At 42.2% G+C, this 27,763-nt stretch overlaps 1 protein-coding gene across 1 annotated transcript; it reads right to left on the reverse strand.

The window, feature by feature from the left end:
- Positions 1 to 11,225: 11,225 nt before the first annotated feature.
- LOC111979988 (olfactory receptor 10A6-like) lies at positions 11,226 to 13,065 on the reverse strand. The gene is made up of 4 exons (XM_024147710.1): positions 12,971 to 13,065; positions 12,363 to 12,752; positions 11,934 to 12,160; positions 11,226 to 11,789 (listed from the first exon to the last, which is right to left on the reverse strand). The coding sequence occupies exons 1-4, from the start codon at positions 13,063 to 13,065 to the stop codon at positions 11,437 to 11,439; spliced, it is 1,065 nt and encodes a 354-aa protein (XP_024003478.1). The 3' UTR covers positions 11,226 to 11,436.
- Positions 13,066 to 27,763: the final 14,698 nt, after the last annotated feature.

The raw sequence follows: 27,763 nt of genomic DNA on the forward strand, positions 1-27,763 counted from the left end.
CCAGCAGTGTCCGATACGTCCCAACTCGGGATACACGAGAACAGAGGGACGGTCACGTGATCTCCCACCTCCTGGGGAAGGTGTGAGTATCCCCTCCTCATCACTTTCTGCCAAACCTTTTTTGGTAGCGATCGCACTAGTTGACTGTCCCTCATGTACTGTTTCTACAGCATTAGTGGAATCCGGTGCCGCAGGGAACTTTATTGACCAGATCCTTGCCTCTTCTCTCAACATCACGTCATATCCGCYCTCCTCTCCTTTCCCGGTTCAAGCCCTCAATAATCGGCCATTAGGTTCCAGGACCATCACACACATCACCAAACCACTCACTCTCACCGTGGGGTCCATCCATCAGGAGACCATCCTCTTCTTCATCGCCAGGGCACCAGGTCACAAGATCATCCTCGGCCTCCCTTGGCTTCAACGCCACATCCCCACCATCTCATGATCGAGGATGAAAATTACAAACTGGTCACCCGAATGCCGGAGGACCTGCTTCCCTGTACCCTGTGGTTCCATGTCGGTTGAGAGTCCTGTAGTTGTCCTTCAGCCTAACATCCCGGAAGTATACCAGGATCTGTAAGAGGTATTTTCCAAAACCTGCGCCACCTGTCTCCCTCCTCATCACCCCTGGGCCTGTGCCATCAACTTGCTTGCAGGCTCTGCGCCCCAATGCAGACGCATCTACCCTCTGTCAAGGTCTGAAACCCAGGCCATGGAGGAGTACATCAATTAGGCGCTCCAACGAGGTTTCATCCGCACATCTACTTCTCCTGCGTCGGCTGGTTTCTTCTTTGTGGCCAAGAAGGATGGAGGGTTACGTCCATGTATTGATTACAGAGGACTCAATGAAATCACCACCAAGTACCGTTACCCTCACCCGTTGGTGCTGGTAGCCATCGAACAGCTGCGCGGGGCCCAGTTCTTTACCAGGAACCTCCCACTCCACCTGCCATGTAAGAAGCTGAGCCCCCGGTTTGTGGGGCCGTTCAATGTTCTCTGGAGGGTCAACAAGGTGACGTATAGGTTATAGCTTCCCAGTGACTGCCGTATCTCACCTTCTTTTCATGTCTCCCTTCTCAGGCCGGTGGTTCCTGGTCCCCTGGCTGATGCTGTCCCCCACGACACCCCTCCGCCCCCCCCTGGACTCCATTATCTCACTCATTAGCTCCCCTTTTTTCTGGCACTCCCTTAGGTTCTTTCCCTAGGCAGTATTATTTTCTGTTGTTCATGTCTAGATGCTACTCCTACGTTGTATCGTTCCAATTCTCTTGTTATATTAAACTTACCACCGGCACCTGCTTCTCGGCTCCCAGCGCCTACGTTACAGGTAGGCTATACTCCTGTTGTAAAGAGAAGCAATGTGCTTAATTTGAGATTTTCCATCACATTTGCATTGATGTCAGAGTGATTAGAGGGACAATAGAGTGCTGAGTACCAAACAGTTAGCAAGTTTGGTAGGCTACAAATGACCATCAGCAGCCACAGAGCTTGGAGAAGCCGTGACTAAACGGTCACGTGGAATTTGACTGCGGTCATGTTTTGATATTTTTTATTTCACCTTAATTTAACCAGGTAGGCCAGTTGAGAACAAGTTCCCATTTACAACTGCGACCTGGCCAAGATAAAGCAAAGCAGTGCGACACAAACAACAACACAGAGTTACACATGAAATAAACAAACGTACAGTCAATAACACAATAGAAAAAAAGTATATAGTGTATAGTGTAGTGTGTGCAAATGAGGTAAGATTAGGAAGGTAAGGCAATAAATAGGCCATACTGGCGAAGTAATTACAATTTAGCAATTAAACACTGGAGTGATAGACGTGCAGAAGATGAATGTGCAAGTAGAGATACTGGCGTGCAAAGGAGCAAAAATATAAATAAATAAATAAATAACAATATGGGGATGAGGTAGTTGGATGGGCTATTTACAGATGGGCTATGTACAGGTGCAATGATCTGTGAGCTGCTCTGATAGCTGCTTAAAGTTAATGAGGGAGATATGAGTCTCCAGCTTCAGTGATTTTTGCAATTCGTTCCAATCATTGGCAGCAGAGAACTGGAAGGAAAGGCAGTCAAAGGTGGAATTGGCTTTGGGGGTGACCAGTGAAATATACCTGCTGGAGCGCGTGCTATGGTTGGGTGCTGCTATGGTGACCAGTGAGCTGAGATAAAGCGGGGCTTTACTTAGCAAAGACTTATAGATGACCTGGAGCCAGTGGGTTTGGCGATGAATATGAAGCAAGGGCCAGCCAACTAGAGCATACAGGTCGCAGTGGTGGGTAGTATTTGGGGCTTTGGTGAGAAAACTGATGGCACTGTGATAGACTGCATTCAATTTGCTGAGTAGGGTGTTGGAGGCTATTAGTCATGACTCATGACCACCGGTGTGGCGGTAATATGTCACCGTAACAGCCCTAGTAGCACCCTACATCGCTCTGGGTTATCCCATTCCAGCAGAACACTACTCCCCTCCGGGCCTAGGCATGCCCTATCCCAATCCAGCAGCGCCATACACTCCTCCGGACCAGACATCACCCTACCAAAGCCTGCTTTGCCGCTTTGCATGGACAGCTGATTGCCTCATCACATGGCATCCCAAAGCCRTTGTTGCCCCATTTTGAGAGTGGCAGAGAGAGTGACTTTGCCCTCCTCCAAATGGTCCTAGACAACACAATGAGCAAGTTCAGATGTTCAGATGCAGATCCCATGTCGACCGACTCTTAATAACCTCTAACGAGTCACAAACCCGGATCCGGGATCCCCCCCATCAAAAAAGCTGACTAGCATAGCCTAGCCTAAAGCCACAGGGATATCATATAATAAAATGTTCATGAAATCACAAGTCCAAGACACCAAATGAAAGATACACATCTTGTGAATCCAGCCATCATTTCTGATTTTTAAAATGTTTTACAGGGAAGACACAATATGTATTTCTATTAGCTAACCACCATAGCAAAAGACACAACTTTTTTTTCCCAATTTTTTTTTCCTGCATAGGTAGCTATCACAAATTCGACCAAATAAAGATATAAATAGTCACTAACCAAGAAACAACTTCATCAGATGACAGTCTGATAACATATTTATTGTATAGCATATGTTTTGTTCGAAAAATGTGCATATTTCAGGTATAAATCATAGTTTTACATTGCAGCCACCATCACAACTCTCACCAAAGCAACTAGAATAACTACAGAGAGCAACGTGAATTACCTAAATACTCATCATAAAACATTTATGAAAAATACACAGCGTACAGCAAATGAAAGACAAAAGATCTTGTGAATCCAGCCAATATTTCAGATTCTTTAAGTGTTTTACAGCGAAAACAACAATATAGCATTATATTAGCTTACTACAATAGCCAACCACACAGCAGCATTGATTCATGCACGTTAGCGATAGCGAATAAACCAGCAAAAGATATTAATTTTTTCACTAACCTTCTCAAAACTTCATCAGATGACAGTCCTATAACATCATATTACACAATACATATATTGTTTGTTCGAAAATGTGCATATTTAGCGGCACAAATCGTGGTTATACAATGAGAATAGTAGCCAAGCTGCCAACAAAATGTCGGGAGAAATCTTGGGAGAGGCACCTAATCTAATCAATAACTAATCATAAACTTGACAAAAAATACAGGTTGGACAGCAAATGAAAGATACATTAGTTCTTAATGCAACCGCTGTGTTAGATTTTTAAAATTAACGTTACTACGACATACAGCGTGCGTTAAAGCGAGACCGCAGCGAAATTAATGGCGGAATAATAGTTTTACATTTTTCAACAGAACAACGATTAACATCATAAATAGTTCTTACTTTTTGATGAGCTTCCATCAGAATCTTGTGCAAGTGGTCCTTTGTCCAGAATCATCGTTGCTTGTGTAGATTGTCGTCTTCAACTAGGAATTAGCAGCAAACATTAGCAATGTGGCCCAGACGTGTCCAACTCTTCATAACGCAGCACAAAGAAATATCCGAAAATCGCAATATACTGATATAAACTGATATAACTCGTTTAAAATAACTACATTATGATGTCTTTAACACATATATCGAATACAATCAGAGCCGGATATATCTAAGGCCTATAACGAGAGCTTTTCAGAATGCCATCCTGAGGTCTGTCTTGCGCCATGACGAACGTTGAAAAGAGTGCACCCCCGGTTCCAAGAGCCTTTATATGGCCTCAGATCTGCCTAGCAACACCATTCCAATTCTCACTGCTTACTGACATCTAGGGGAAATCGTATGCAGTGCATGTCGACTCATAGATTACATGCAATTTAATAAACTGACCCTGGAACAGAGCATCGATTTCAGATTTCTCACTTCCTGATAGGAAGTTAGCTGCAAACTTGAGTTCTGTTTTACTCACAGATATAATTCAAACAGTTTTAGAAACTAGAGAGTGTTTTCTATCCAATAGTAATAATAATATGCATATTGTAATAGCAAGAATTGAGTACGAGGCAGTTTAATTTGGGAACGAATTTTTACAAAGTCGAAATGGCRCCCCCCTATTGACAAGAATTAAGCAAGATGCCACAGACCTACCGGAATTCCATCGTAGAGTATTGCTTTACTCACAGCATTCTCTAGAGAGGCACGGACCAAACGTACACCTTATCTGACCTGGCAGCCTGGTTGCAGAGGAAGTCCCAGGTTAAGTGGGAGAGCTGCGGCCCTCTACAAATATGACATGCCCGTGCCAGCAAAGAAAACCAGCGTGCCTCTTCTAGACCAAAGGAGAGATACACTTCGATCTATTTCAACTCTAGCAAAGACCCCAGCTCTTAGGAGCCTGCATCATCCAATCCCCCTTCCAAGCCATACTCTCCTCACTGTGACATCAAACACTACCTCACCGTCTGTCCCGAGTTCAAGAAGTTGAACACAGGACAGATCATTGAGTGGATAAAGGATAGACAACAGTGTTGGAAGTGCGGACTATCCCACAAACTAGAGGCTTGCCACCTCAGACGACCCTGCAAGAAATGCAACGAGCTGCACCTAACAGTGCTTCAATATTCCATCCACCAAAAAGTATATTAAATTAATAGATATTTTTAAATATATGCCATGTTCTATAATATGCTCAAGTTTTATATTTCATAAATATATTCTGGACAAATTAGATGGGATGGCGTATCGCTGCAGAATGCTGTGGTTGCCATGCTGGTTAAGTGTGCCTTGAATTCTAAATAAATCACCAACAGTGTCACACCATCACACCTACTCCACGCTTCATGGTGGGAACCACACATGCGGAGATCATCCATTCACCTACTCTGCGTCTATCAAATACATGGCGGTTGGAACCAAAAATCTCACATTTGGACTTCAGACCAAAGGACAGGTTAACACCGGTCCAATGTCCATTTCTCGTGTTTCTTGGCCCAAGCAAGTCTCTTCTTATTATTGGTGTCCTTTAGTAGTGTTTTCTTTGCAGCAATTCAACTATGAAGGCCTGATTCACGCAGTCTCCTCTGAGCAGTTGATGTTGAGATGTGTCTGTTACTTGAACTCTGTGAAGGTTTTTTTGGGGCTGGAATTTCTGAGGCTGGTAACTCTAATGAACTTGTCCTCTGGAGCAGAAGTAACTCTGGGTCTTCCATTCTTGTGGTGGTCCTCATGAGAGCCAGTTTCATCATAGCGATTGATGGTTTTTCAAGCGACTGCACTTGAAGAAACTTTCAAAGTTCTTGAAATGTCCTGTATTGACTGACCTTCATGTCTTAAAGTAATAATGGACTGTTGTTTCTCTTTGCTTATTTGACATGTTCTTGCCATAATATGGACTTAGTCTTTTACCAAATAGGACTATCTCTGTATACCACCCTTGTCCCAACACAACTGGTTGGCTCAAACGCATTAAGACTAAAAAATTAATTCCACACATTAACTTTTAACAAGGTACACCTGTGAATTCAAATGCATTCCAGGTGACTGACTACCTCATGAAACTGGTTGAGAGAATGCCAAGAGTGTGCAAAGCTGTCATCAAGGCAAAGGGTGGCTACTTTGAAGAATCTCAAAACTAAAATATATTTTGATTTGTTTAGCACTTTTTTGGTTACTACATGATTCCATATGTGTTATTTCATAGTTTTGATGTCTTTACTATTATTCTAGAAATTWGTAAAAATAAAGAAAAATCTTTGAATGAGAGCATGCGTCCAAAGTTTATTAACAATATTTTGAACTGTAAGGGTCTTTGTCAGGTTTACATCATCATACAGCATCCCTGACATGAGATCAAAGCCATGGTCTGATGTTAGTCAGTCAGTTCTAAACTCAGAATGTAAAACTTTAGTTGATTAGTCTAATTGGCTGGACAATGAGTGAGTTTCTGCACAGTGCTGAGTCACTAGTAGCTGTATGGAGGAGGTGAGGAGTCTGTGTCCTTAGAGTCCTCATTAACCCCTTGGTGTTTCATGGTGTGATTAGTGGCTCTATGCCAGTGACTGGGATACTCATTAGTCCGACTGCAGCAACAAGATGCAATCCTGATCAACAAATGTGTTTTGAAACAGCAGAGTCATCTCGCTTCCCCTCCTTTCTTTTATTTCTTCCTTCCTATTTTCCTTCCTCATTTCCTTCTTTCTCTCAGATGTTCACTGATATGAGAAGATCTGGGCCCGAACTCATAAAGCATCTCAGAATAGGAGTGCTGATATAGGATCAAATCCCCTCTGTCCATGTAATCTCTAATCCTAGTTCAACAATCATACTCTGAGATGCTTTGTGAATATGGTTCCTAGTAAGTGAAAGCTTTTTTATTATTGAAGCAAGTTCTCCAGTGTGTTGTGGAGAGACTTACTGTATTTTAACTAATTCGGAAGAAGTTGTTTAAAGAGTTACCATCTCCCAAATKTACCTACAACATCCACAAAAACAGTCAACATATTAATCATAACCTCTTACCTCTGACTTGACTAGTAAATGGGGCTAGGCATCCCGCTAGCGGGACAACTTCCGGTGAAACTGGAGGGCGCACAATTCAAATAAATAATCATAAAAATTATAATTATGAATTACAAGTGTCTTATATCGGTTAAAAGCTTAAAATATTGTTAATCTAACTGCACTGTCCGATTTACAGTAGCCATTACAGCGAAAGTATGCCATGCGATTGTTTGAGGACGGCGCCCCACATCAAAATATTTTTCCACCGGCACAGGTTTCATAAATTCACAAATAGCGACTTACTTTTTGAAAATCTTCCTCTGATTTGTCATCCAAAGGGTCCAAGCTATAACATGTAGTGTCGTTTTGTTAGATAAAATCCTTCTTTGTTTCCCAAAAAGTCAGTTTAGTTGGCGCCATCGATTTGAGTAATCCACTCGTTCAACATGCAGAGAAAGGAATCCAAAAATATACTCCTAAACTTTGTTACAACAAATCAAAATAAGTTTGTATTTACTCCTCCTCAGATACTTCCTTATTAGTTTTGGAAGTTACAAGCCTGAAACTTTGAACATAGACTGCTGACACCCCGTGGAAGCCATAGGAATTGCATCCTGGGAGCTAGAGTTCAGTGTGCTCCTATACTTTCCATTGTAAGAGCATGGGCTCTCAAAAAAAGACAATTTCCGGTTGGTTTTTCTTTGGATTTTCTCCTACCATATCTATTGTSTTATATTCTCCTACATTATTTTAACATTTCTACAAACTTCAAAGTGTTTTATTTCCAATGGTACCAATTATATGCATATCCTGCCTTCAGGGCCTGAGCAACAGGCAGTTTACTTTGAGAAAAAAGGGGCCTAGCCCTAAGAATTATATGAAGGTTAAATAAAAAAAATACAATAAAAATTATCATATCATCATCATTCTGAACAGTCGTACCCTCACGCATCTGCCAAACTCCCAGCCTTGCTCATTRTTCAGTACTACACAAATTGGTTTAATGATTTATTTACTAGTTAACTAAATAATAACACAGACTAGAAACACATTTATAACATGAGACAAAGGTCCCTATTGGACTGACAAAATATGGTGGCTTATACACAACGAATGAAGAGGGGTGGGGAAAAGAGAGAGATCGAGAAAAAGGGACATTTATCGTGGACACATTCTGTAACTATTCTCACATTAATCATATACTTTGCACACGAACCGCTGCCCATTTGGAGTAAGAAATCATGAAAGTATTTACKTGTGAAATGCCTTCGTTCGTCGTTTATCTCTGTCGAAACCAAGCCTTCTTGGAAAGGGTTTGTTGGGCCTTTCCGCTGCCCACTTGTACATGCTCTGATAGTCCACCAGAGGTCACAATGTCCTTCTTCTTAGTTGTCAGGTCTCCATGGGTTGTTCATTCCTCAGAACAGCTACTTAGCTGTACCAGTGATTGTCTGAGGTGAGCTTCTCCTTTCTCCACCTCGGGTAGATAGTCAAAGTTCCTAATCACTGTACACGTGCAGCTGCAGACTGGCGGGGTCCTGGTCTGGTAGGCAAGTTAATTTTCTTCACCTCGTGATGAGGTTGAAAGTTTCAACCATTTCAAACGTGTAGCTCTCCACCTCACATTTCCTGGTCTAAAGGTTGATTTCTCTTCCAAGCCTTTATGCACTCTTGGTCAAAAAGGGTGTTCCGTCATGCTGACAAGTTCTCTGAGCTCACTCGGGGCATGGCTAGTTACTGTGTAAAATATTATCAAAAACGATTACCTCATTAGAAAACTAAAATCACATTCCTATCTTAACACAAATACCTTCATCACTTTTCATATTATATGCTCAACGCACCGGATGAAACCTCATACCTGTAATGGCCATACTTTCCAACTTACAATATTTCCTCCATAAGATTTTTAATGACATCACAAAAGAATCAACCATATGACATTCGTTTTCCATATCTCCCCACTGACCATTCCCCACATTCTTAATGTTAGAATTGTGGTTCCATTATCCACTTTTTAGACGTTAGAGTTTTAGGCGGGTAAAAGTCTCTGGAGACAAGGGGACTTTCGTTTAGCCAATATGGAGGGTAGAGAGAGAGTCCTCTCCTGCTTAATTTACGACTGGATGTGGAGGTGTTAAAACGGTCAGTGCCCTCCTCCCCCCTATGCAGGTGGGAGAGGGTCTGGTTATTGTCAGTCATTGCAAAGCTGATCTGACCCAGTGTGCTCCTCACATGACAGTCATGACACAGTGCATTCTGAAAGTATTCAGACCCCTTCCCTTTTTACAAATTTTGTTATGTTACAGCCTTATTCTAAAATGGATTGAAATAATTGTTGTCCTCATCAATCTACACACAATAACCCACAATGACCAACCAAAACTAGGTTTTATAAAAAACAAAAACAGAAATACCTTATATTCATAAGTATTCCGACCCTTTGCTATGAGACATGAAATTAAAAGTTTGAGCTCAGGTGCATCCTGTTTTCATTGATCATCCTTTAGTTGTTTATACAACTTGATTGGAGTCCACCTGTGGTAAATTCAATTGATTGGATATGATTTGGAAAGACACACACCTGTCTATATAAGTTCCCACAGTTGACAGCGCATGTCAGAGCAAAAACCAAGCCATGAGGTGGAAGGAATTTTCTGTAGAGGATTGTGTTGAGACACAGATCTGGGGAAGGGCACCAAATAATGTCCCCAAGAACACAGTGGCATCCATCATACTTAAATGGAACCACCAAGACTCTTCCTAGAGTTGGCCACCAGGCCAAACTGAGCAATCGGGGGAGAAGGGCCTTGGTCAGGGAGATGACTAAGAATCCGATGGTCACTCTGACAGAGCTCCAGAATTCATCTGTGGAGATGGGAGAATCTTCCAGAAGGACAACCATCTCTGCAGCACTCCACCAATCAGGCCTTTATGGTAAAGTGGCCAGACGGACGCCACTCATCAGTATAAGGCACATGACAGCCCGCTTGGAATTTTCCAAAAGACACCTAAAAGCCTCTCAGACCATGAGAAACAAGATTCTCTGGTCTGATGAAACCAAGATTGAAATATTTGGCCTGTATGCCAAGCGTCACGTCCGGAGGAAACCTGGCATCATCCCTGCTGTGAAGCATGGTGGTGGCAGCATCATGCTGTGGGGATGTTCTATAGCGGCAGGGACTGGGAGACTAGTCAGGATCGAGGCAAAGATGAACGGAGCAAAGTACAGAGAGATCCTTGATGAAAACCTTTTCCAGATGCTCAGGACCTCCGACAGGACAACGACCCTAAGCACACAGCCAAGACAATGCAGGATTGGCTTCAGGACAAGTCTCTGAATGTCCTTGAGTGTCCTAGCCAGAGCCCGGACTTGAACCCGTCAAACATATCTGGAGAGACCTGAAAATAGCTGTGCAGCGACGCTCCCCATCCAACCTGACAGAGCTTGAGAGGATCTGCAGAGAAGAATGGGAGAAACTCCCCAAATACAGGTGTGCCAAACTTGTAGCGTCATACCCAAGAAGACTCGAGGCTGTAATCACTGCCAAATGTGCTTCAACATAATACTGAGTAAAGGGTCTAAATACTTATGTAAATGTGATATTTCAGTTTTTTATGTTTTTATAAATGCGCATGAAATAATTACAACCTGTTTTTGCTTTGTCATTATGTGGTGTGTATAGATTGAGGGTGAAGAACAACGATCTTAATCCATTTTAGAATAAGGCTGTAACTTAACAAAATGTGGGAAAAGTCAAGGGGTCTGAATACTTTCTGAATGCGCTATAAGTGCCTTGTTCAAGGGCACATCGACAGATTATTCACCTAGTCGACTTGGGGATCCAAACCTTTCAGCTACTGGCCCAATGCTCTTAACCACTAGGCTACCTGCCACACTTCATAGTCCCTTYATGCCTTATTTCATATTATTACGTGGTGCAAATCAAGAAAATTGTGTTTCAGTTGTATATTATTATAAGGGCTGCAAAAATATATATATTTTTTAAAGTAGGCATTCCCAATCAATGGTATCATGTATGTTTACTTATTATTCACATTGAACATGCTGTCATTTGTATAACAAAGCAAATGTAACAGCTACACAAATTCACAATGGCACAACAAAGTCATGTGTCATATTCTAACTACCATGGAAATTAAACAGCATGAGCTAGAGACACACATCATATCATGCTTGTATTATCTGCTATCTCTTTCTGGGAGCAGAAATTGAATGTAACTTTAATTATAATTTTTTCAAACAAATACTGTATTACTACTACAAGCCCACTACACATTCAATGCTCACTAAGCCATACTGTACAGCACTTTGGGGACCCACTGGAGGCCACTACAGTAAATGCACTTCATTCAGATTTCTTTTACATTGCCCATATTTTTTTTCCTGCAACCTGTTAGATGACCTCTGTTATTATTATATGCATGTTCTCTATCTGGAACGATGGGTACGGTGGGGATGCCACAGTAAACTGTCAAACATTTTACAGTTTGGGTGCGACCCGTGTTTTCAACAGCTTTATAATGCTTGTGCGTAACTCTTTAGTGACAAATCCATAGATGATAGGGTTAATTAGAGGGGGAACTATAAACATCAGGATAGTGCAGAACTTCTTGATGTTCATTGGGACCTGGGGGAAGCGGTTACTGAGGATAATGGTGAGGCTGACAATTTCGTAGATCACGTAGATGACCAGGTGAGTGGCGCAGGTCTGTAAGGCCTTACTACGACTGCCCTTGTCACTCTTCCTCATCAGACAGGCTGACAGGATCTTGGTATAGCAGAAAAAGATGATGAGGAAGGAACCGCTGCTGAGAACCCAAGTCATGCACAAACCTGGAATGAGATGAAGAAGTCATAATACAAGTCATAGGAAAGAAAATGTGAATGACAAAACAAGATTAAAAAAACAACCAATGCTTCATAATTACAGTGATATAACATAATGGCGGGGGTCAATCCTCATTTACACAAACTTGCCGTAGATATCGTTAATGGGGGTGGGCACACAGGCCAGGTTCAGGATGGAGCGGTTGCTGCAGTAGACATGCCTGATGTAGGTTCCACATAGTGGAGTACCCACATTCAAAGCAAAGAGCACAGCTATAAGGATGATTGCTACAGCCCAGGCCAGCAAGATCACAAAAACCATGTGGGCCGTTGTCATGATCGCATGGTACCTCAATGGTTCACACACTGCCACATACCTGTAATTGGATTATAATGCATTATTTTACGACTATTAATATTATTCCTTCTTAACAACAACAGATTCAATTTTTGCACTTGTGGAAACCACTTAATAAATGTGGCCCTGAGAGAACATTTCACTCTCCCATAGACGAGTACAGCTAGGCAGAGGTTTACTTCACTGTGAGACATTTTCATCTACCRTGACCTGCTGCATACCTGTCATAGGCCATGGCTGACAGTATGGTTTGTACAGCTGCACCATACGTGTGAACACAGATGGCCTGAGCATAGGCACTGTTGTATGGAATCCTCTTCTCCCCCGTCAGGAAGATGACCATGAGCTGAGTCATCACAGCCATTCCTCCCAGCAGGTCACAGGCAGCCAGGTTACACACCATCACGTACATAGGCTTGTGTAGCGTCTTATCTATTGCAATCACACTCATCACAACCCCGTTCCCCAGCAGCACCAGGAAGTAGATGGCCAGGAACAGGGCAAACAGGGGGTAACCATAGCTCCGAGGCACTTCAAAGCCCTCCAGCTCAAACACGATGGGCTGCCTCAGGGCCACGTAGGAGACGTTCTCCATGCGCAACATCAGAGTCCTGTAAAAAGCATAGCACAGGAGGAACCTCCTCAGAACACACATGCTTTAGAGAGAGACCTGTTTACAGTCCCCTAGTCACCTAATAACTATGAGAGCTATTCACAATGAGTTTATCATTGATCATCTACACAGCATAGTCAATTTATTCTTGTATTACTTTGCTACTTTATTTAGCATTGCCCATAGTAACAATATTAGTTGTAAATTACTATCTACCTATCTGAGCAGACGGTGATGAAGTCCTTACTGGGCGAGAGGTGACTGTCCTTTATACTGTTAATGCTCCTCCCCCCCAGTAGGAGTTGCTCCATCTTTCTATCCATCCATCATACGACACCCTGAGAACACACCAACAAGTAGTCAAGTGTCAGGATTCTTAGGGGGCATCTCTGTGAGTTTTTTTATGCGCATGATGTCAGAATGCACTCACTGTTTCAAAATGTTATTGTTACGCAACAGGACAGTTAACCTGCGCTGCCCTCAAACCAAGGCATGCTGCCTTCTTATTATGTATAAGCTATGTTACAACTTGTCAATTTCAAATGATTTATGAACAAGTTTGATTTTCTAACAACAGTTTTAATTGAGGTGTTTTTCGCCTATTAATTCACATAGGGAGTAGCCCATTTCACTGTTGTTGACAATTTAGGTTTGAGACTTTACTGAGCTGGACAGACTTCTCTCTTCGACGAGAGCCAAAGCACTTTCCCGAGATCAAGTGTGAATACATTGCACATCTCAATCAATCAATCAAATGTATTTATAAAGCCCTTTTTACATCAGTCACAAAGTGCTATACAGAAACCCGAACAGCAAGCAATGCAGATGTAGAAGTGCGGTGACGAGAACAAACTCCCTTGAAAGGCAGGAACCTAGGAAGAAACCTATAGAGGAACCAGACTCTGAGGGGTGGCCAGCCCTCTTCTGGCTGTGCCGGGTGTAGATTCTAACAGTACATGGCCAAGATGTTCAAACGTTCATAGATGACCACCAGGATCAAATAATAATAATCACAGTGGTTGTAGAGGGTGCAACAGGTCAGCATCTCAGGAGTAAATGTCAGTTGGCTTTTCATAGCCGATCATTCAGAGTTAGAGGGGTACCGGTACTGAGTCAATGTGCGGGGCTTACAGGTTAGTCAAGGTAATTTGTACATGTAGGTAGGGGTAAAGTGACTATGCATAGATAATAAACAACGAGTTGCGGCAGTGTAAAAACAAAGGGGGGGGGATGTCAATGGAATAGTCCGGTTGGCCATTTGATTAATGCTTGTCTTTCATTTGCTGTACACAATGCATTTTTCAGAAATGTTTTATGATGAGTATTTAGGTATTCCACGTTGGTCTCTATAATTACTCTGGCTGCTTCGGTGCTATTTCTGACGGTAGCTGTGATGGTAACTGCAATGTAAAACTGATTTATAGCTCAAATATGCAAATTTTTCGAACAAAACATAGATTTATTGTGTAACATGTTATAAGACTGTCATCTGATGAAGTTGTTTCTTGGTTAGTTTGGTTGGTTCTTGGTTAGTTAGGTTGGCTTTGTGCATGCTACTGCTGCTGTTGAAATGTCTGTCCTTTTTTGTATTTTTGGTTGGTGAGCTTAACATAAATATACGTGCTGGTTTTTCGCTGTAAAAATTTAAAAAATCGCATGTTGACTGGATTCACAAGATGTGTATCTTTCATTTGCCTGTATTGGACTTGTTAATGTGTGAAGTTAAATATTTCTCATAAACTATTTTTTGAATTTTCGCGCTCTGCTTTTCAGTGGAATGTGGGAGGAGTTCCGTAGCGGAACCCCGGGGCCAGAAGACCCCGAATAATTTGCAAATTTGTTTTTTTCAACCCATATACGAACTTTTCCATTTTTCATTCTTGGAGTCAAGACTTGCATTGTGCAATGGCGGCGGGCCAAGAAGTGGGTTCTACCCCGGGTAATGTAAATGTGTTTCTTGCAGCAATTTACAACGGCCTTATGTGCCGACTTGAAACTGTTACACCCTCATGGAACAGCTTCGAGGCGGGTTTCTTTACCGCGACACAGACCTCTGTGGTCTATGTAAGCACAGGGTGATTGGAACCCCCACTTAGCAACTATCTGAGTGGTTTAACGAGTGAACTCGAAAGGGTGACCATATCACAGAATGGTCCTATGTGGACCCAAAAAGCTACGCTTTTAGGACTTAAGGACAATCACGTGGTGGTTGAAAGCTCAAAGGCGTGGACTCAAAACTATGAAAATGCCCCCGCGTGTAAACTTGGGAATCAATCACCACGCTTGTCGAGGGGTTCATAAACGACAGGAAATAAGTGGACTTGGCGAGATTTTGAAGCTCCTACAAAAAAATTTGCGGGATAAAAAGGGCTTCCATCTAAGGAACGCTCCACCTTACTAAGAGATTCAGAGTCGTCTACCTGACAAGAGACTGCTAGTTGCTGACGGGACCACATTGCCGCTTTGGCTACTGACTTTGCTACAAGCCCCACCAGTGTGTCTTAAAGCTTAAGATATAATGACTGCTGTCGCTGATTTTGACCCACGATTGCAACTGCCATTTTCGGCCCTTAATCGCAGGCCCATCAAACAGTGGTAAATTTGTTTTGTAAAAATATTTTAGAGAATTCTGAACGTGTTATCTCAAAAGCCTGATAATATTGTGTGGTGTTATTCATATATCAACCTCTGTATGATGATTATTGAAGACAATAAAAATCAGGTTTGTTGAAGGACTACCGGAATCTCTGTCTGATGATGAACTTCTCCCACCTCATAAAAACAATCTGCTGGTTTGGACGATATGCTATTTGCAGGTAGCGAACATCCCGAATTGCACGAGCTTTTACCAATATACAGTGGGGAGAACAAGTATTTGATACACTGCCGATTTTGCAGGTTTTCCTACTTCAAAGCATGTAGAGGTCTGTAATTTCTATCATGGGTACACTTCAACTATGAGAGACGGAATCTAAAACAAAAATCCAGAAATCACATTGTATGATTTTTAAGTAATTAATTTGCATTTTATTGCATGACATAAGTATTTGATACATCAGAAAAGCAGATCTTAATATTTGGTACAGAAACCTTTGTTGCAATTACAGAGATCATACGTTTCCTGTAGTTCTTGACCAGGTTTGCACACACTGCAGCAGGGATTTTGGCCCACTCCCCATACAGATCTTCTCCAGATCCTTCAGGTTTCGGGGCTGTCGCGGGGCTATACGGACTTTCAGCTCCCTCCAAAGATTTTCTATTGGGTTAGGTCTGGAGACTGGCTAGGCCACTCAAGGACCTTGAGATGCTTCTTACGGCGCCACTCCTTAGTTGCCCTGGCTGTGTGTTTCGGGTCGTTGTCATGCTGGAAGACCCAGCCACGACCCATCTTCAATGCTCTACTGAGGGAAGGAGGTTGTTGGCCAAGATCTCGCGATACATGGCCCCATCCATCCTCCCCTCAATACGGTGCAGTCATCCTGTACCCTTTGCAGAAAAGCATCCCAAAGAATGATGTTTCCACCTCCACGCTTCACGGTTGGGATGGTGTTCTTGGGGTTGTACTCATCCTTCTTCTTCCTCCAAACACGGCGAGTGAGTTTAGACCAAAAAGCTCTATTTTTGTCTCATCAGACCACATGACCTGCTACATTCCTCCTCTGGATCATCCAGATGGTCATTGGCAAACTTCAGACGGGCCTGGACATGCGCTGGCTTGAGCAGGTGGACCTTGCGTGCGCTGCAGGATTTTAATCCATGACGGTGTAGTGTGTTCTAATGGTTTTTCTTTGAGACTGTGGTCCCAGCTCTCTTCAGGTCATTGACCAGGTCCTGCCGTGTAGTTTCTGGGCTGATAACTCACCTTCCTCATGATTATTGATGCCCCACGAGGTGAGATCTTGCATGGAGCCCCAGACCGAGGGTGATTGACCGCTCATCTTGAACTTCTTCCATTTTCTAATATATTGCGCCAACAGTTGTTGCCTTCTCACCAAGCTGCTTGCCTATTGTCCTGTAGCCCATCCCAGCCTGTTGCATGTCTCAAATTTTATCCCTGATGTCCTTATACAGCTCTCTGGTCTTGGCCATTGTGGAGAGGTTGGAGTCTGTTTGTTGAGTGTGTGGACAGGTGTTTTTTTATACAGGTAACGAGTTCAAACAGGTGCAGTTAATACAGGTAATGAGTGGGAGAACAGGAGGGCTTCTTAAAGAAAAACTAACAGGTCTGTGAGAGCCGGAATTCTACTGGTTGGTAGGTGATCAAATACTTATGTCATGCAATAAATGCCAAATTAATTACTTAAAAATCATACAATGTGATTTTCTGATTTTTGTTTAGATTCCGTCTCTCACAGTTGAAGTGTACCTATGATAAAAATTACAGACCTCTACATGCTTTGTAAGTAGGAAAACCTGCAAAATCGGCAGTGTATCAAATACTTGTTCTCCCCACTGTACTCATCATAGAAACCTGTCCATGCTTTACTTGGTGCAGAATGTGTTTCACCAAGGTAAAAATAGCCGTACCATTAGCTTGAACGCCAATTACATGGTTTTGTTCAAAACTCCTAGAGACAAACTGCAAATTAGCACTCTAGCTCAGCAGATGTACCCGGGAAGGAAATCMTACTTTATGGAGAGCTATGAGGACGCTACCAAAGCGCCATTTTCTTATTTACTCATGGATTTAAAAGCAAATACTCCAGAACACCTGAGGCTACGAACCGGTCTGTTCCCATGGGAGTGGCCTGCTGCATACATTCCTAAAAAGTAACCGCCATGTCTCTGCGTTTAAAAAGAAACCTACCCTTCTTGAGAAGCCTAGTTGGGTCTACAGCTAAAGAACGGAAGGCCATCGTGGGTCGCTGTTCTTCAGATCTCATATTATCCCTATGTGAGATTGCTTTGAATCTTCTCAAAGGACGCATTCCACTCACCCTGACCCAATTGAAAAAATTAAAGAGACAAAAGACCGCGATCAAACTCTTTGCCAATAAAAGGGCCAGTCTTCAAAAGAAAAGACATAGCATACAACAGTCTGGGGGTTTTCTTCTGCCTTTACTAAGTATAGCCGTGTCCTTCATCACCAGCCTTATTGCTGCCAGACGTGGGGATTGAACACAGAGTGTGATGGCCAATAAAATGTATTTCGTGCCTCAACAAGAGTTGGATAGACTTAAAAAACAAATGCAGGGTCTTGAAAATATCCGACAAACAGCGGAAGATTATTTGGATACGGCCATGAAGGGTATTTTGAACCGAAAAGGCTTGAACCCCTATGATAAGATCCAAAAATACACAAACCTAATGCAAAGGTATTTGGCCTTGGTAAATCAAGGGGAGAGAGAGACCAACCATTTAACGCTTTCCCTACCGGACCCTTTAAAAGATGTCGAGCCTAGCGARAGCCATGCCCCTGTAAGGCCTGTACCTGCGATCTTACCAGTTGAAGATCAAATGCCTGTTGAAGATCAAATGCCTGTTGAAGATAAAGTTATGCAGGACCTGCTGACACATGTTCCGGTACGTAACAGGAAAAATGTTAGATACATTATGAACAAGATAAAAGACTCAAAGGGGGCCGCTGCTTGGAATGACTATGGAGAGTTTATCCTTCAGGGCGCTGTTGTCAGGTGTTCCTATATGCTTGACTTGCTTAAAAGTACCACGGCTGCCCACAAGGTTGCTGATGACAGAAGACCTCCCGGGTGGCGTCAGTTTCCCTCTCGGGTGTACCCAACTATAAGCTATGTCAACAGATTCAAGTTTTAACACAAAAACCTTCAACAAGATACAGCACCCCTAAAGATGCCCCAACAACCACGCCCCCATATGAAAGGGTTGATGATAACTCATTTACCCCCCTGAACGTCTCAGGACCTTTTCCTAATCCCGATCTCTCGGGGTGGTTAGACTTTTGAATGACTTTTGAATGACTATGATTAAATTCAATAAATTGTATTTGAAAAAATAAGCAATTTAACATTTGTGGCATTCTTGAAACATTTTACGTGAGCATACGCCTTGATTACACGGTCTTAAAGGACACACATTTGAACACTTTTGATATTTTCTAACAAAACAAGCTACAACGTTATCATTACTTCTTAAATCATCCTTATAAAGAGACATAACATCTTCAAAAGAAACTCCCCGGGCTCTTTGGCATAGGTAGAATACGCATGTAGTGGAAAGGCTATCTTGCACTTGTTTGATGCTGTAGTATATCTTTGATCCGTTTTTGGTCCAAAAATCTTTATAGATTTGAGAAATGTAAAAACCGGGGGGAAAGCCTAGGAATCAAAAAAATTTAGATTTGTCTTCCACCTTCCTCTTCTAATGTTCATAGCTAGCCAATGTTCACCGGCATGTGTTTTAGGAGGGATTGACAATAACATGGGCAGGCCGCTCCGGCCATTTCTCAATAGGTAATTCATTACATGCCAACACTCTACAAAATTGTTTTCCAATCAATCGGCTCATGAGCCCTTCCAACTTTTGGGTATTCATGTCTTTGCTCAACGATCCTTAATAATAATCCACTAAGACCTGTCTTCGGGCATTCACTTCCAAGATTGAATCAGAGCATGCATAAACAATCATGCTAACTGTACAGGCTAAAGGTGTACGGAAACGCATTTCCAGCCTGAGGTTACCTTGGGACAACACAGACAGATTTCCTGAGGTGTCATCATCAGGTGATAAATTTAAAGCATACAATGTGTAACCCTCTGCAAAATCATTTCTGTCAATAGGYAAAGAGAGATCTTTTAGATGCCGCCCTGTAGCCAGGAATAGATTGTAAAATTCTCGCACAGATATCTGGTTATTAAATTGCGGTTGGAAAGCCTTAGCAGGGACCTGACGTCCKTCCTGACAGAGAGCTACATACTCTGCATTGAAGTGTTGAAATTAAAGATTTTTTTTAATATAAGCTGCCCGTATTAGAGGTGTGATCAACCAGACCTATAACCACGTATCGAGGTCAAGGGCCTAGAAATAGGTTTTCTTGACTGCAGATTCTACTGCCCACAGGTATGCTAAAGGTTTTCAAGGTAATTCTTTGGAGAGGGTAAAGGGCATTTCCTTTCATCAAAGCCTGTGAGTGACCCAGACGAACTGCCAGAGATACAGACACTTTTTTAATAAAAAGTGTGGCCGCCAACACTTTTAAACTAAAGTCCCCGTCCTGGGCAGACATCAGGCAAAACTCATCCTTGGCCCTGGTTAATTTTACTCTTAAATCAACCGAATTTAAGAGTAAACGTTCTTGAAAGAAAATGTCAGAGTGTATAGGGCCTAGCAAATGAAACTGTCGAGATTCGGCGCAGTAGCGAGCAAGTGCARCCAGTCCTTTGTTTGCACCGATGGAAGAGTCTGTCGATTCCATAGAGCCTCATGCAGTATCCTTGCTAAACAGCCCGGCGCTGAATTGTGTTTTGAGAGTGTCTTCGGAGTAGTTGAGTAAACACTCCATGATGGCCCTATAAGGGTATGTGGCACTGCTTTGACTGATTAGGCGTTCACCCAAAGTCTYGTCCACTTGGGAGAAGATGGTGGCCACTGGGTAATTAATGAGACTCACTTTGGCATCGCCTGCAATATTAGTGCCATCTCTTCTGGTCACTTTTAGACACAAATGCACCAAGGTGTTGTTGAGGTCCAGATAGTTGTCACTGTGGCCTGGTATGAAAAATTCTATAGGACGTTGTCGGTAATGGCAGAGAGTGGGGCTATCTCCACATAACTGGATCTCTCTATTGAATGTTGGGTTAAGGGGGCCGTGAAAAGATCGAGCTCTGTCTTTATAGCTTCAGAGGACATGCGGTGTAAAAGAGCCATGTTGCTTGTTCTTTTAGAAAATACTTCCGAGTATTATTTTTRTCGTTTTTGGTCCAGACCTCCTCACTTTACCATGTCTTTGACTTACTGAGTTTCTTTTAACTNGGTTCCCAATCAGAGACAACGTAAAACACCTGCCTCTGATTGAGAACCATATCAGGCCAATAAGACAAACCTAAAACAAAGAAACACATAACATAGACTACACCCACCCAGCTCACGTCCTGACCAACTAAACAAAGACTAAACAAAGGAAATAAGGTCAGGAACGTGACAGTTAACGTACTGAACATTTAAAAGATAATCTGGGAATCCCTCCTAATGGATCTTTCTGAAGGTGAGTTCGTGAAAAAATTATAATATATATATTAGATTTGGATGCGGGGAATTGTTTGAACATTAAGGATATTATTGTAATATTAAACATGAGTTACATGTGCTTTAAACGTGGACCAATGCCCGTATTCTTAACGTATAAAATGTTAATATTATCTAAAGTTAATATCATCTAACGTTAATATTATCTAACGTTTGTAGGGTCTCCAACATTCACGCAGCTGCTCAGAGGGATAAACGATCTGGAACAGACATCGTTAGACGTTGGTTCTCAGGAGCAAATCGCATGCAGCCAAATCCCGTCACATTATTGTAGACGAAGTACAATAATCCCATACACAAGAATATTTATACATTAAAAACAAAATGTGTGCACCTTATATTAAAAGTTATTTTATGTGTTTACAGCTGACATACAGCCAAGAAGGATAACGGGCTCCATATGGACCCTGAACGGCTTCGGAAGAGCAGAGGACACATCCGAGGACACGGATGCAATTCTACCGTTCTGTACAAACGGTTTTTCAAACACACCGAGAACCGAGGATTTAAACGTCCGGTCAACTCCCCCGGGAACCTCCACCAGCTCGCTACATATTCCTAACCCCAGCAAACAACGTACAATTAGGGCCCAAATACATTGCTCAGAATCAACCCCTCCGGAAAAGTACTCCAGGATAGGGAACTTACGGCTTCGCGACACGGCGCTCCATGGACACGGTATGAAGCCATTATAGATATATATATTATTATTTATACCTATTTTATTATTTATACATTTTTAGGCTTTCTTAATGACAAAAGACAACCTCCCCCGGTTTCAGCGATTCGTCAGAATAGCCCTTGTCGGTATTTTATTTTTATTATGTATTGTTAATATATAGGATTATATCTGAAATGTATTTGACATTTTTTTTTAAATCTAATATATTGTCACGTTCCTGACCTTATTTCCTTTGTTTAGTCTTGTTTAGTTGGTCAGGACGTGAGCTGGGTGGGCATTCTATGTTATGTGTTTCTATGTTTGGTTTAGGGTTGTCAACTAGCCTGATATGGTTCTCAATCAGGGGCAGGTGTTTTACGTTTCCTCTGATTGAGAACCATATTAAGGTAGGCTGTTCTCACTGTTTGTTTGTGGGTGATTGTTGCTGTGTCTGTGTTTGTTCGCCACACGGTACTGTTTTGTTCGTTTGTTCCTTCCTGTTCGTGCGTTCATGTTTTATGTTCTCAAGTTCAGGTCTGTTCACGTCGTTTTGTTATTTTGTATTTTGTCAGTGTTCTGTTTTGTTGGATATCATTAAAATTCGACATCATGAACATTCACCACGCTGCGCCTTGGTCCTCCTCTCTTCCACCTAAAGACGAGCGTTACATATATTTTATGTTTAATAACCTATTTTGTATGTATTATTTTCTTTCAGACTCCTCTCCGGCGTATAACGGCACAGAAGACCATACACAACGAGAGCACGCAGAGGATTTCGGCGCACAGGACATCCCCAATAAAACACAGAAACCGGATGATTACAAAGTTATAAATGACATTTCCGAGGTAGACGACTTGATGTTATGTGAAGCGGCCAACCTTCTTGATTCTGCCAATTCTGTGGAGGCAACAGACGGTTCTGAAATAGAACAAGCTAGGTTTTTCACAGCCTTTTCCAGAGTTCTACAATCCCGAAAGGTTTTGCTACACAGACGTTTGGGTGTTTTACTAGAGCGTCAATACCGTCAGGATATATCATTCTGGCATAGAGCGATTCCACGTATGTTAAACAACAATCAGATTAAAAAAACGGAAATACAGGCGTTAAAAGCATATATGTAACATGGATCCTTCCAGAATAACACAAGAACACACATCCTTAATTATCCAAATGGCTGACCCAATAGACTTAGGCGAGACAGTTGAAAAACTCTTATCGCAGATACCTTCAGAACTCCAAGCTCTAATTAACCAGATGAATGAGGCGGGGGTAACAGGCATAATACCGATAGATGAAAACATATTATCACAGATTCCAGCCGAACTCATAGAAATTATTAATCGTATGAATGAGTCAGGGCCGTCCGATGAAAACCTGTTATCACAGATTCCCGAAGCCCTCATATCGCTAATTACCCAGATGAACGAGAGCCAGAGATCTAATTCTGCAACACATACACCTCTAAACCAGCCGTTAACACCCATGTCAGAAGAGTCTGAAACGCAATACGATGTTTTTGAGCAGTTGGGAAATTGTCTAACAAATCAGGAGGGGGACGGTATTGATAGAAGTGTGCGTGTTGTGTACCGAAATAAATTCAACAATACAGAGATTCGACAGTTTTTCAGTTTCGCATGGGTGAATCAGAATCTTGACTATGCTGTGTTTTACGTAATGATTTTGGACACTTTGAACGAACTGTTAGACAGGGCTAGAGATTATGGCGAACCACGTGATGTCTTACAGTTGGAAATTTGTGGAGACAGCATGCATAGCTCGGTATCTCTTATTTTACCCAATGGCGAAGCAGATCTTGAACAATTTATCGCCCTGATAGAAAGACTTGTTCAGTCAAATTTAGACGTCATAGCCGATAGGACCCTCGAGCTTGTAGTGCAAATAATACGTCAACCCCAGGGTGGCGGCGGTCAGAAAAGGAAGCTCGATAGCCTTATGCATTCAGAAATCATAAGCAATAAAAGGGCCTACCTCATAAACTTTCACAATCCTGGTAATAAGCTATGCTTTGCAATAGGTCTGGCCCATTTACTCAAACCTGGATGTACTGATCTAGCGGCGTTACAAAATGCTCGAGAGCTCCAAAATGCTATGGGTCTAGATATACAGGATGCGGTGGCTTTCTCTGACATAGTCAAATTTGAAAACTTTCTGAATATCAAGATTGTGGTTTTGTACCACAGTAGAGCTAATGCAGCTCTCTTGAAATTCCAAAACAACCCCCAACCTCATCCTCAGACTTTGTACTTTTATGTGCAAAACGAGCATTACTATGCCGTAACTAAAATCACAGCGTTTTTAGGCGCACCATATGTGTGTCCATCATGTCATACCGGCTACACCCGAATGTGGGGGCACTCGTGCAGTTATAACTGTTCAGTATGTCTGGATAAAAATTGTCCTATGCAACCCTTAAACTTGACACCCTGTGAGGATTGCCACCGGACATGTCGTTCGGCCTACTGTTACGAAAAACACAAAATTGAAACATGGCACCCCAAGGCCTGTAAATCTGTAAGSAGTTGTGACATTAACAAGAAATGTCCAAAATGCCATTGCAATTACAACCTTAAAATAGATAGCCCTAAACCTCATGTGTGTGGGATCCTACATTGCCCAATCTGTAAAGGGCCTTTGAAAAGCAGAGACGCTGAAGTGGTTCAAGAAGTGCCATACGAGTGTTATATTCAGCCCGTGGCTGAAGATGAACATTCATAGAAATATGTGTTTTATGATTTTGAGACAAATCAGCAATCAGGGGTTCATTTGCCTATTTTTGTATCTACCATGACTTTCAAGGGTGAAAAGTGGTCGGCCGAGGGACCCAATTGTGCACTGCTCTTTCTAAAACACTTTTTTTTAAAACAGTACAGAAACTTCACGTTTATAGCGCACAATTCAGAGAAATATGAGCCTATAACTCGAGTCTATAACTCCTACCTTCTTCTGAACCCCTTGATACAGCAAGGTGTTGCACCCAGTGTCATAGCTCAAGGTAGCAAAATCTTGTGTTTTGTAGACCCCGCCTTCAACCAGAGATACATTGACAGTTTAAGCTTCTTACCCATGAGATTGGCTCAAATGCCAGAGGAATTGGGTTTTGAAAACTCTGTGAAAGGCTGGTTCCCCCACTTCACATCTGAGGAGAATCTACATTATATTGGATCTTATCCCTGCCCCGAAATGTACAGGTGTGATCAAATGTCTCCCAAAGAGSGTGAGAGATTCATGACGTGGTACGAGACAGTAAGACATGGCACTTTTGATTTCCATAAAGAGATGGAATCATACTGTGACAATGAYGTGGTTATACTTCGTGAAGGATGCCTCAGATTCAGAGAAGAGGTAATCAGAGATGCGGGCATTGACCCCTGGAGCTGTACAACTATTGCATCSGCGTGCATGAAAACCTATCGTACACACTATCTAACTCCAGCATCTATAGCTATCCCAGCGCCTGACAACTACCGACGACAATTCAAGGCATACTCTAGTGGGTCCATTCAATGGTTGGAGTACTTGGCCCAGGATAAAGAAATTTTTATCCAACATGCTTTGAATCGGGGGAAGGCGTTTGGCTCTTACCATGTAGATGGATACACACAGATTGACGGGGTTGAGACAGTGTATGAGTACAACGGTTGTTTCTTCCACGGTTGTAAATCTTGCTTTGTGCCACAGGCCATGTGTGTCCTAACCCAAAATACTTTTGGGGAAATGTACCAAGAGTTTTAAGACAAATTGGATTCTTTACAGGCTACTTACGGGTTAAAAGTTGTGGTTTTGTGGGAGCATGAATGGACAGCCCTCAAAAAGTCTGATCCTCATGTTCAAGCCTTCCTTTCCATCTATGACACACCAGAACCCCTGGAACCACGACAGGCCTTGTATGGAGGACGTACCAATGCTTTGACATTGCAGTATGTAGCGCAACCCGAAGAGACAATAGGATATGTAGATTTTACATCCCTTTATCCTCATGTAATGAGTTCCTCATGCTATCCTATGGGGCATCCGGAAATTATTTACCGCGACTTTGACTTACCCCAAAACTATTTTGGTCTGATCAAAGCTACTGTCTACCCTCCTAGGGGTTTGTTTAAACCTGTGTTGCCTTACAAGGGACCTCAAGGAAAACTTTCCCTCCCCTTTGTCGCACCTGCAGTGAAAACAACAACCAGGAAAACCCTTTTGATCACTCAGATCAAGAAAGAGCCCTGACAGGTGTATGGGTCACAGTTGAATTCTCTAAGGCTCTAGAGATGGGGTATCGTGTGGCCAAAATCTTTGAAGTGTGGAACTTTTCCAGGAAATCAGACACTCTTTTTATATAGTACATCAAGACCTTCTTGAGATGCAAGCAAATGGCTTCAGGCTATCCTGCATCGGTCACAGATCAAGAGAGTAAAGACAAGTACATTCAAGACTATCACGACAGAGAAGACATACTTCTTGACCCTGACAGAATAGAGGTCAACAAAACCAAAAGAAATGTGTCGAAATTGTACTTGAACTCCCTTTGGGGGAAATTATCGCAGAGATGCAATATGCTAACAACGTCGATCATTAACCTGTTGAGGACAGAGGGCGCTGTTTTCCCTTTGGGGGAAAATCGTGCCCAATTTAAACGGCCTCGTACTCAATTCTTGCTCGTACAATATGCATATTATTATTACTATTGGATAGAAAACACTCTCTAGTTTCTAAAACCGTTTGAATTATATCTGTGAGGAAAACAGAACTCANCTTGTGATTTAATGATATTTAGATGCTAGTATTTACTTGTGACGCTATGCTAGGCTATGCTAGTCAGCTTTTTTACTGTGGGGGGTGCTCCCGGATCCGGGTTTGGGAGGAATTAGAGGTTAACCTCCGCTTTTTAGGTGCCGGCCTGCGCCTTAAACCTGGGGGTCTCTTTTTTGGTCTTCGAGACAACATCATAAGCCCCGAGCCTTCTTGATGCTCCGCATCTGGTGACGCCCTTCGGGTCATAGCATTGGCTACAACCTCACTTACTATATTTTTAGCCGCTGATTTTAAATGWGATTTGGCTATGCTGARGCCTCTCTTCATAAACGGTAAAACCATCCTAAAGAGGTTACGAAATATACCTCCTATCCCCGAACCGTATATGGTCGGGGATCCATAATAGCTGGGTAGTCCATTACCAACTTGATCCACATAGTATGAGACATAGCGGTTAGGGTCGAGATGTTGGTGGTCCATAACCCTTTATTTTATTTGTATTATGTTTATAAATATATATAATACACATATTATATATGTAGAGAGGTTTTGGAGGGTCTAAAGTGGAGTTTTACAATCGTTTTACCATATGTAAATTCGATGTTTTCGTTCWGATCCAATTTAAGCTCAACCAGAATGTTTTCAATATATTTCTTGCTGACAGTTACATAGTGTGGCTTGTCGTAGGTGACAGTGATGATGTCCCTATCCTTTCCGTCTATATGAACTGTTCTCAGGAGGGGCACACAGCTGTCTCCCTTTGATAGGTTATGATGTCGGTATACACAAATATGTTGTAAAATCCTGCATGTATATCCGCAGGGAATGGGAATAATTTATCTTTCACATACGTTCATTTATTGGGACCCATCCCCTACATGTAGGCTAAATTACCGCTGGTCTTTATACCCCCGTCAGCATCCCCTGAGATTTGTACCCTTTTATGGATAGGGTTRTAGATCAGGAATATTTCCATATTGTTCAGGGTTAGGAGTTCATTCAACACTGAGACGATCCTGTCAACGGTTCTATAGAACCCTTTTTTAAGCTTAATAAGTTTTGCAGGTTCCGATAACTTTTTGCAATAAAAATCACGGTCCTTATCBTTGATATTATACCAACTATGGGGGTATGTAATCTCGCTGAGACCTACCTCCCAGGCCTCTGATAACTCTATAGACTTTGGAAAATTGGTTGTATAATTCGAAMTGATTATTACGATATATATGTGCAGACGCATTACTGGGGAGAGTCAGGTAGAAGCCGCTGTGTTCCATGATGCACTCCTGTGTACACGCGAATGATGGAGTATTTATCATGCCTGAGGGTTTAAGTTAACCCCCGATGCCTCCACCACATC

Source organism: Salvelinus sp. IW2-2015, linkage group LG20 (genome assembly GCF_002910315.2).
Source record: "Salvelinus sp. IW2-2015 linkage group LG20, ASM291031v2, whole genome shotgun sequence".
NCBI classification, from domain to species: Eukaryota; Metazoa; Chordata; class Actinopteri; order Salmoniformes; family Salmonidae; genus Salvelinus; species Salvelinus sp. IW2-2015.

Bases quoted from the DNA above. Each gene is read 5' to 3' on its own strand.
- LOC111979988 (XM_024147710.1), bottom strand. From the start codon at position 13,065: ATGGAGCAACTCCTACTGGGGGGGAGGAGCATTAACAGTATAAAGGAC. The intron at 12,753-12,970 runs GTAGATAGTAAT...TGCTTTTTACAG, and splicing joins ATCACCGTCTGCTCAGATAG to GACTCTGATGTTGCGCATGG. The intron at 12,161-12,362 runs GTATGCAGCAGG...ATCCAATTACAG, and splicing joins TCAGCCATGGCCTATGACAG to GTATGTGGCAGTGTGTGAAC.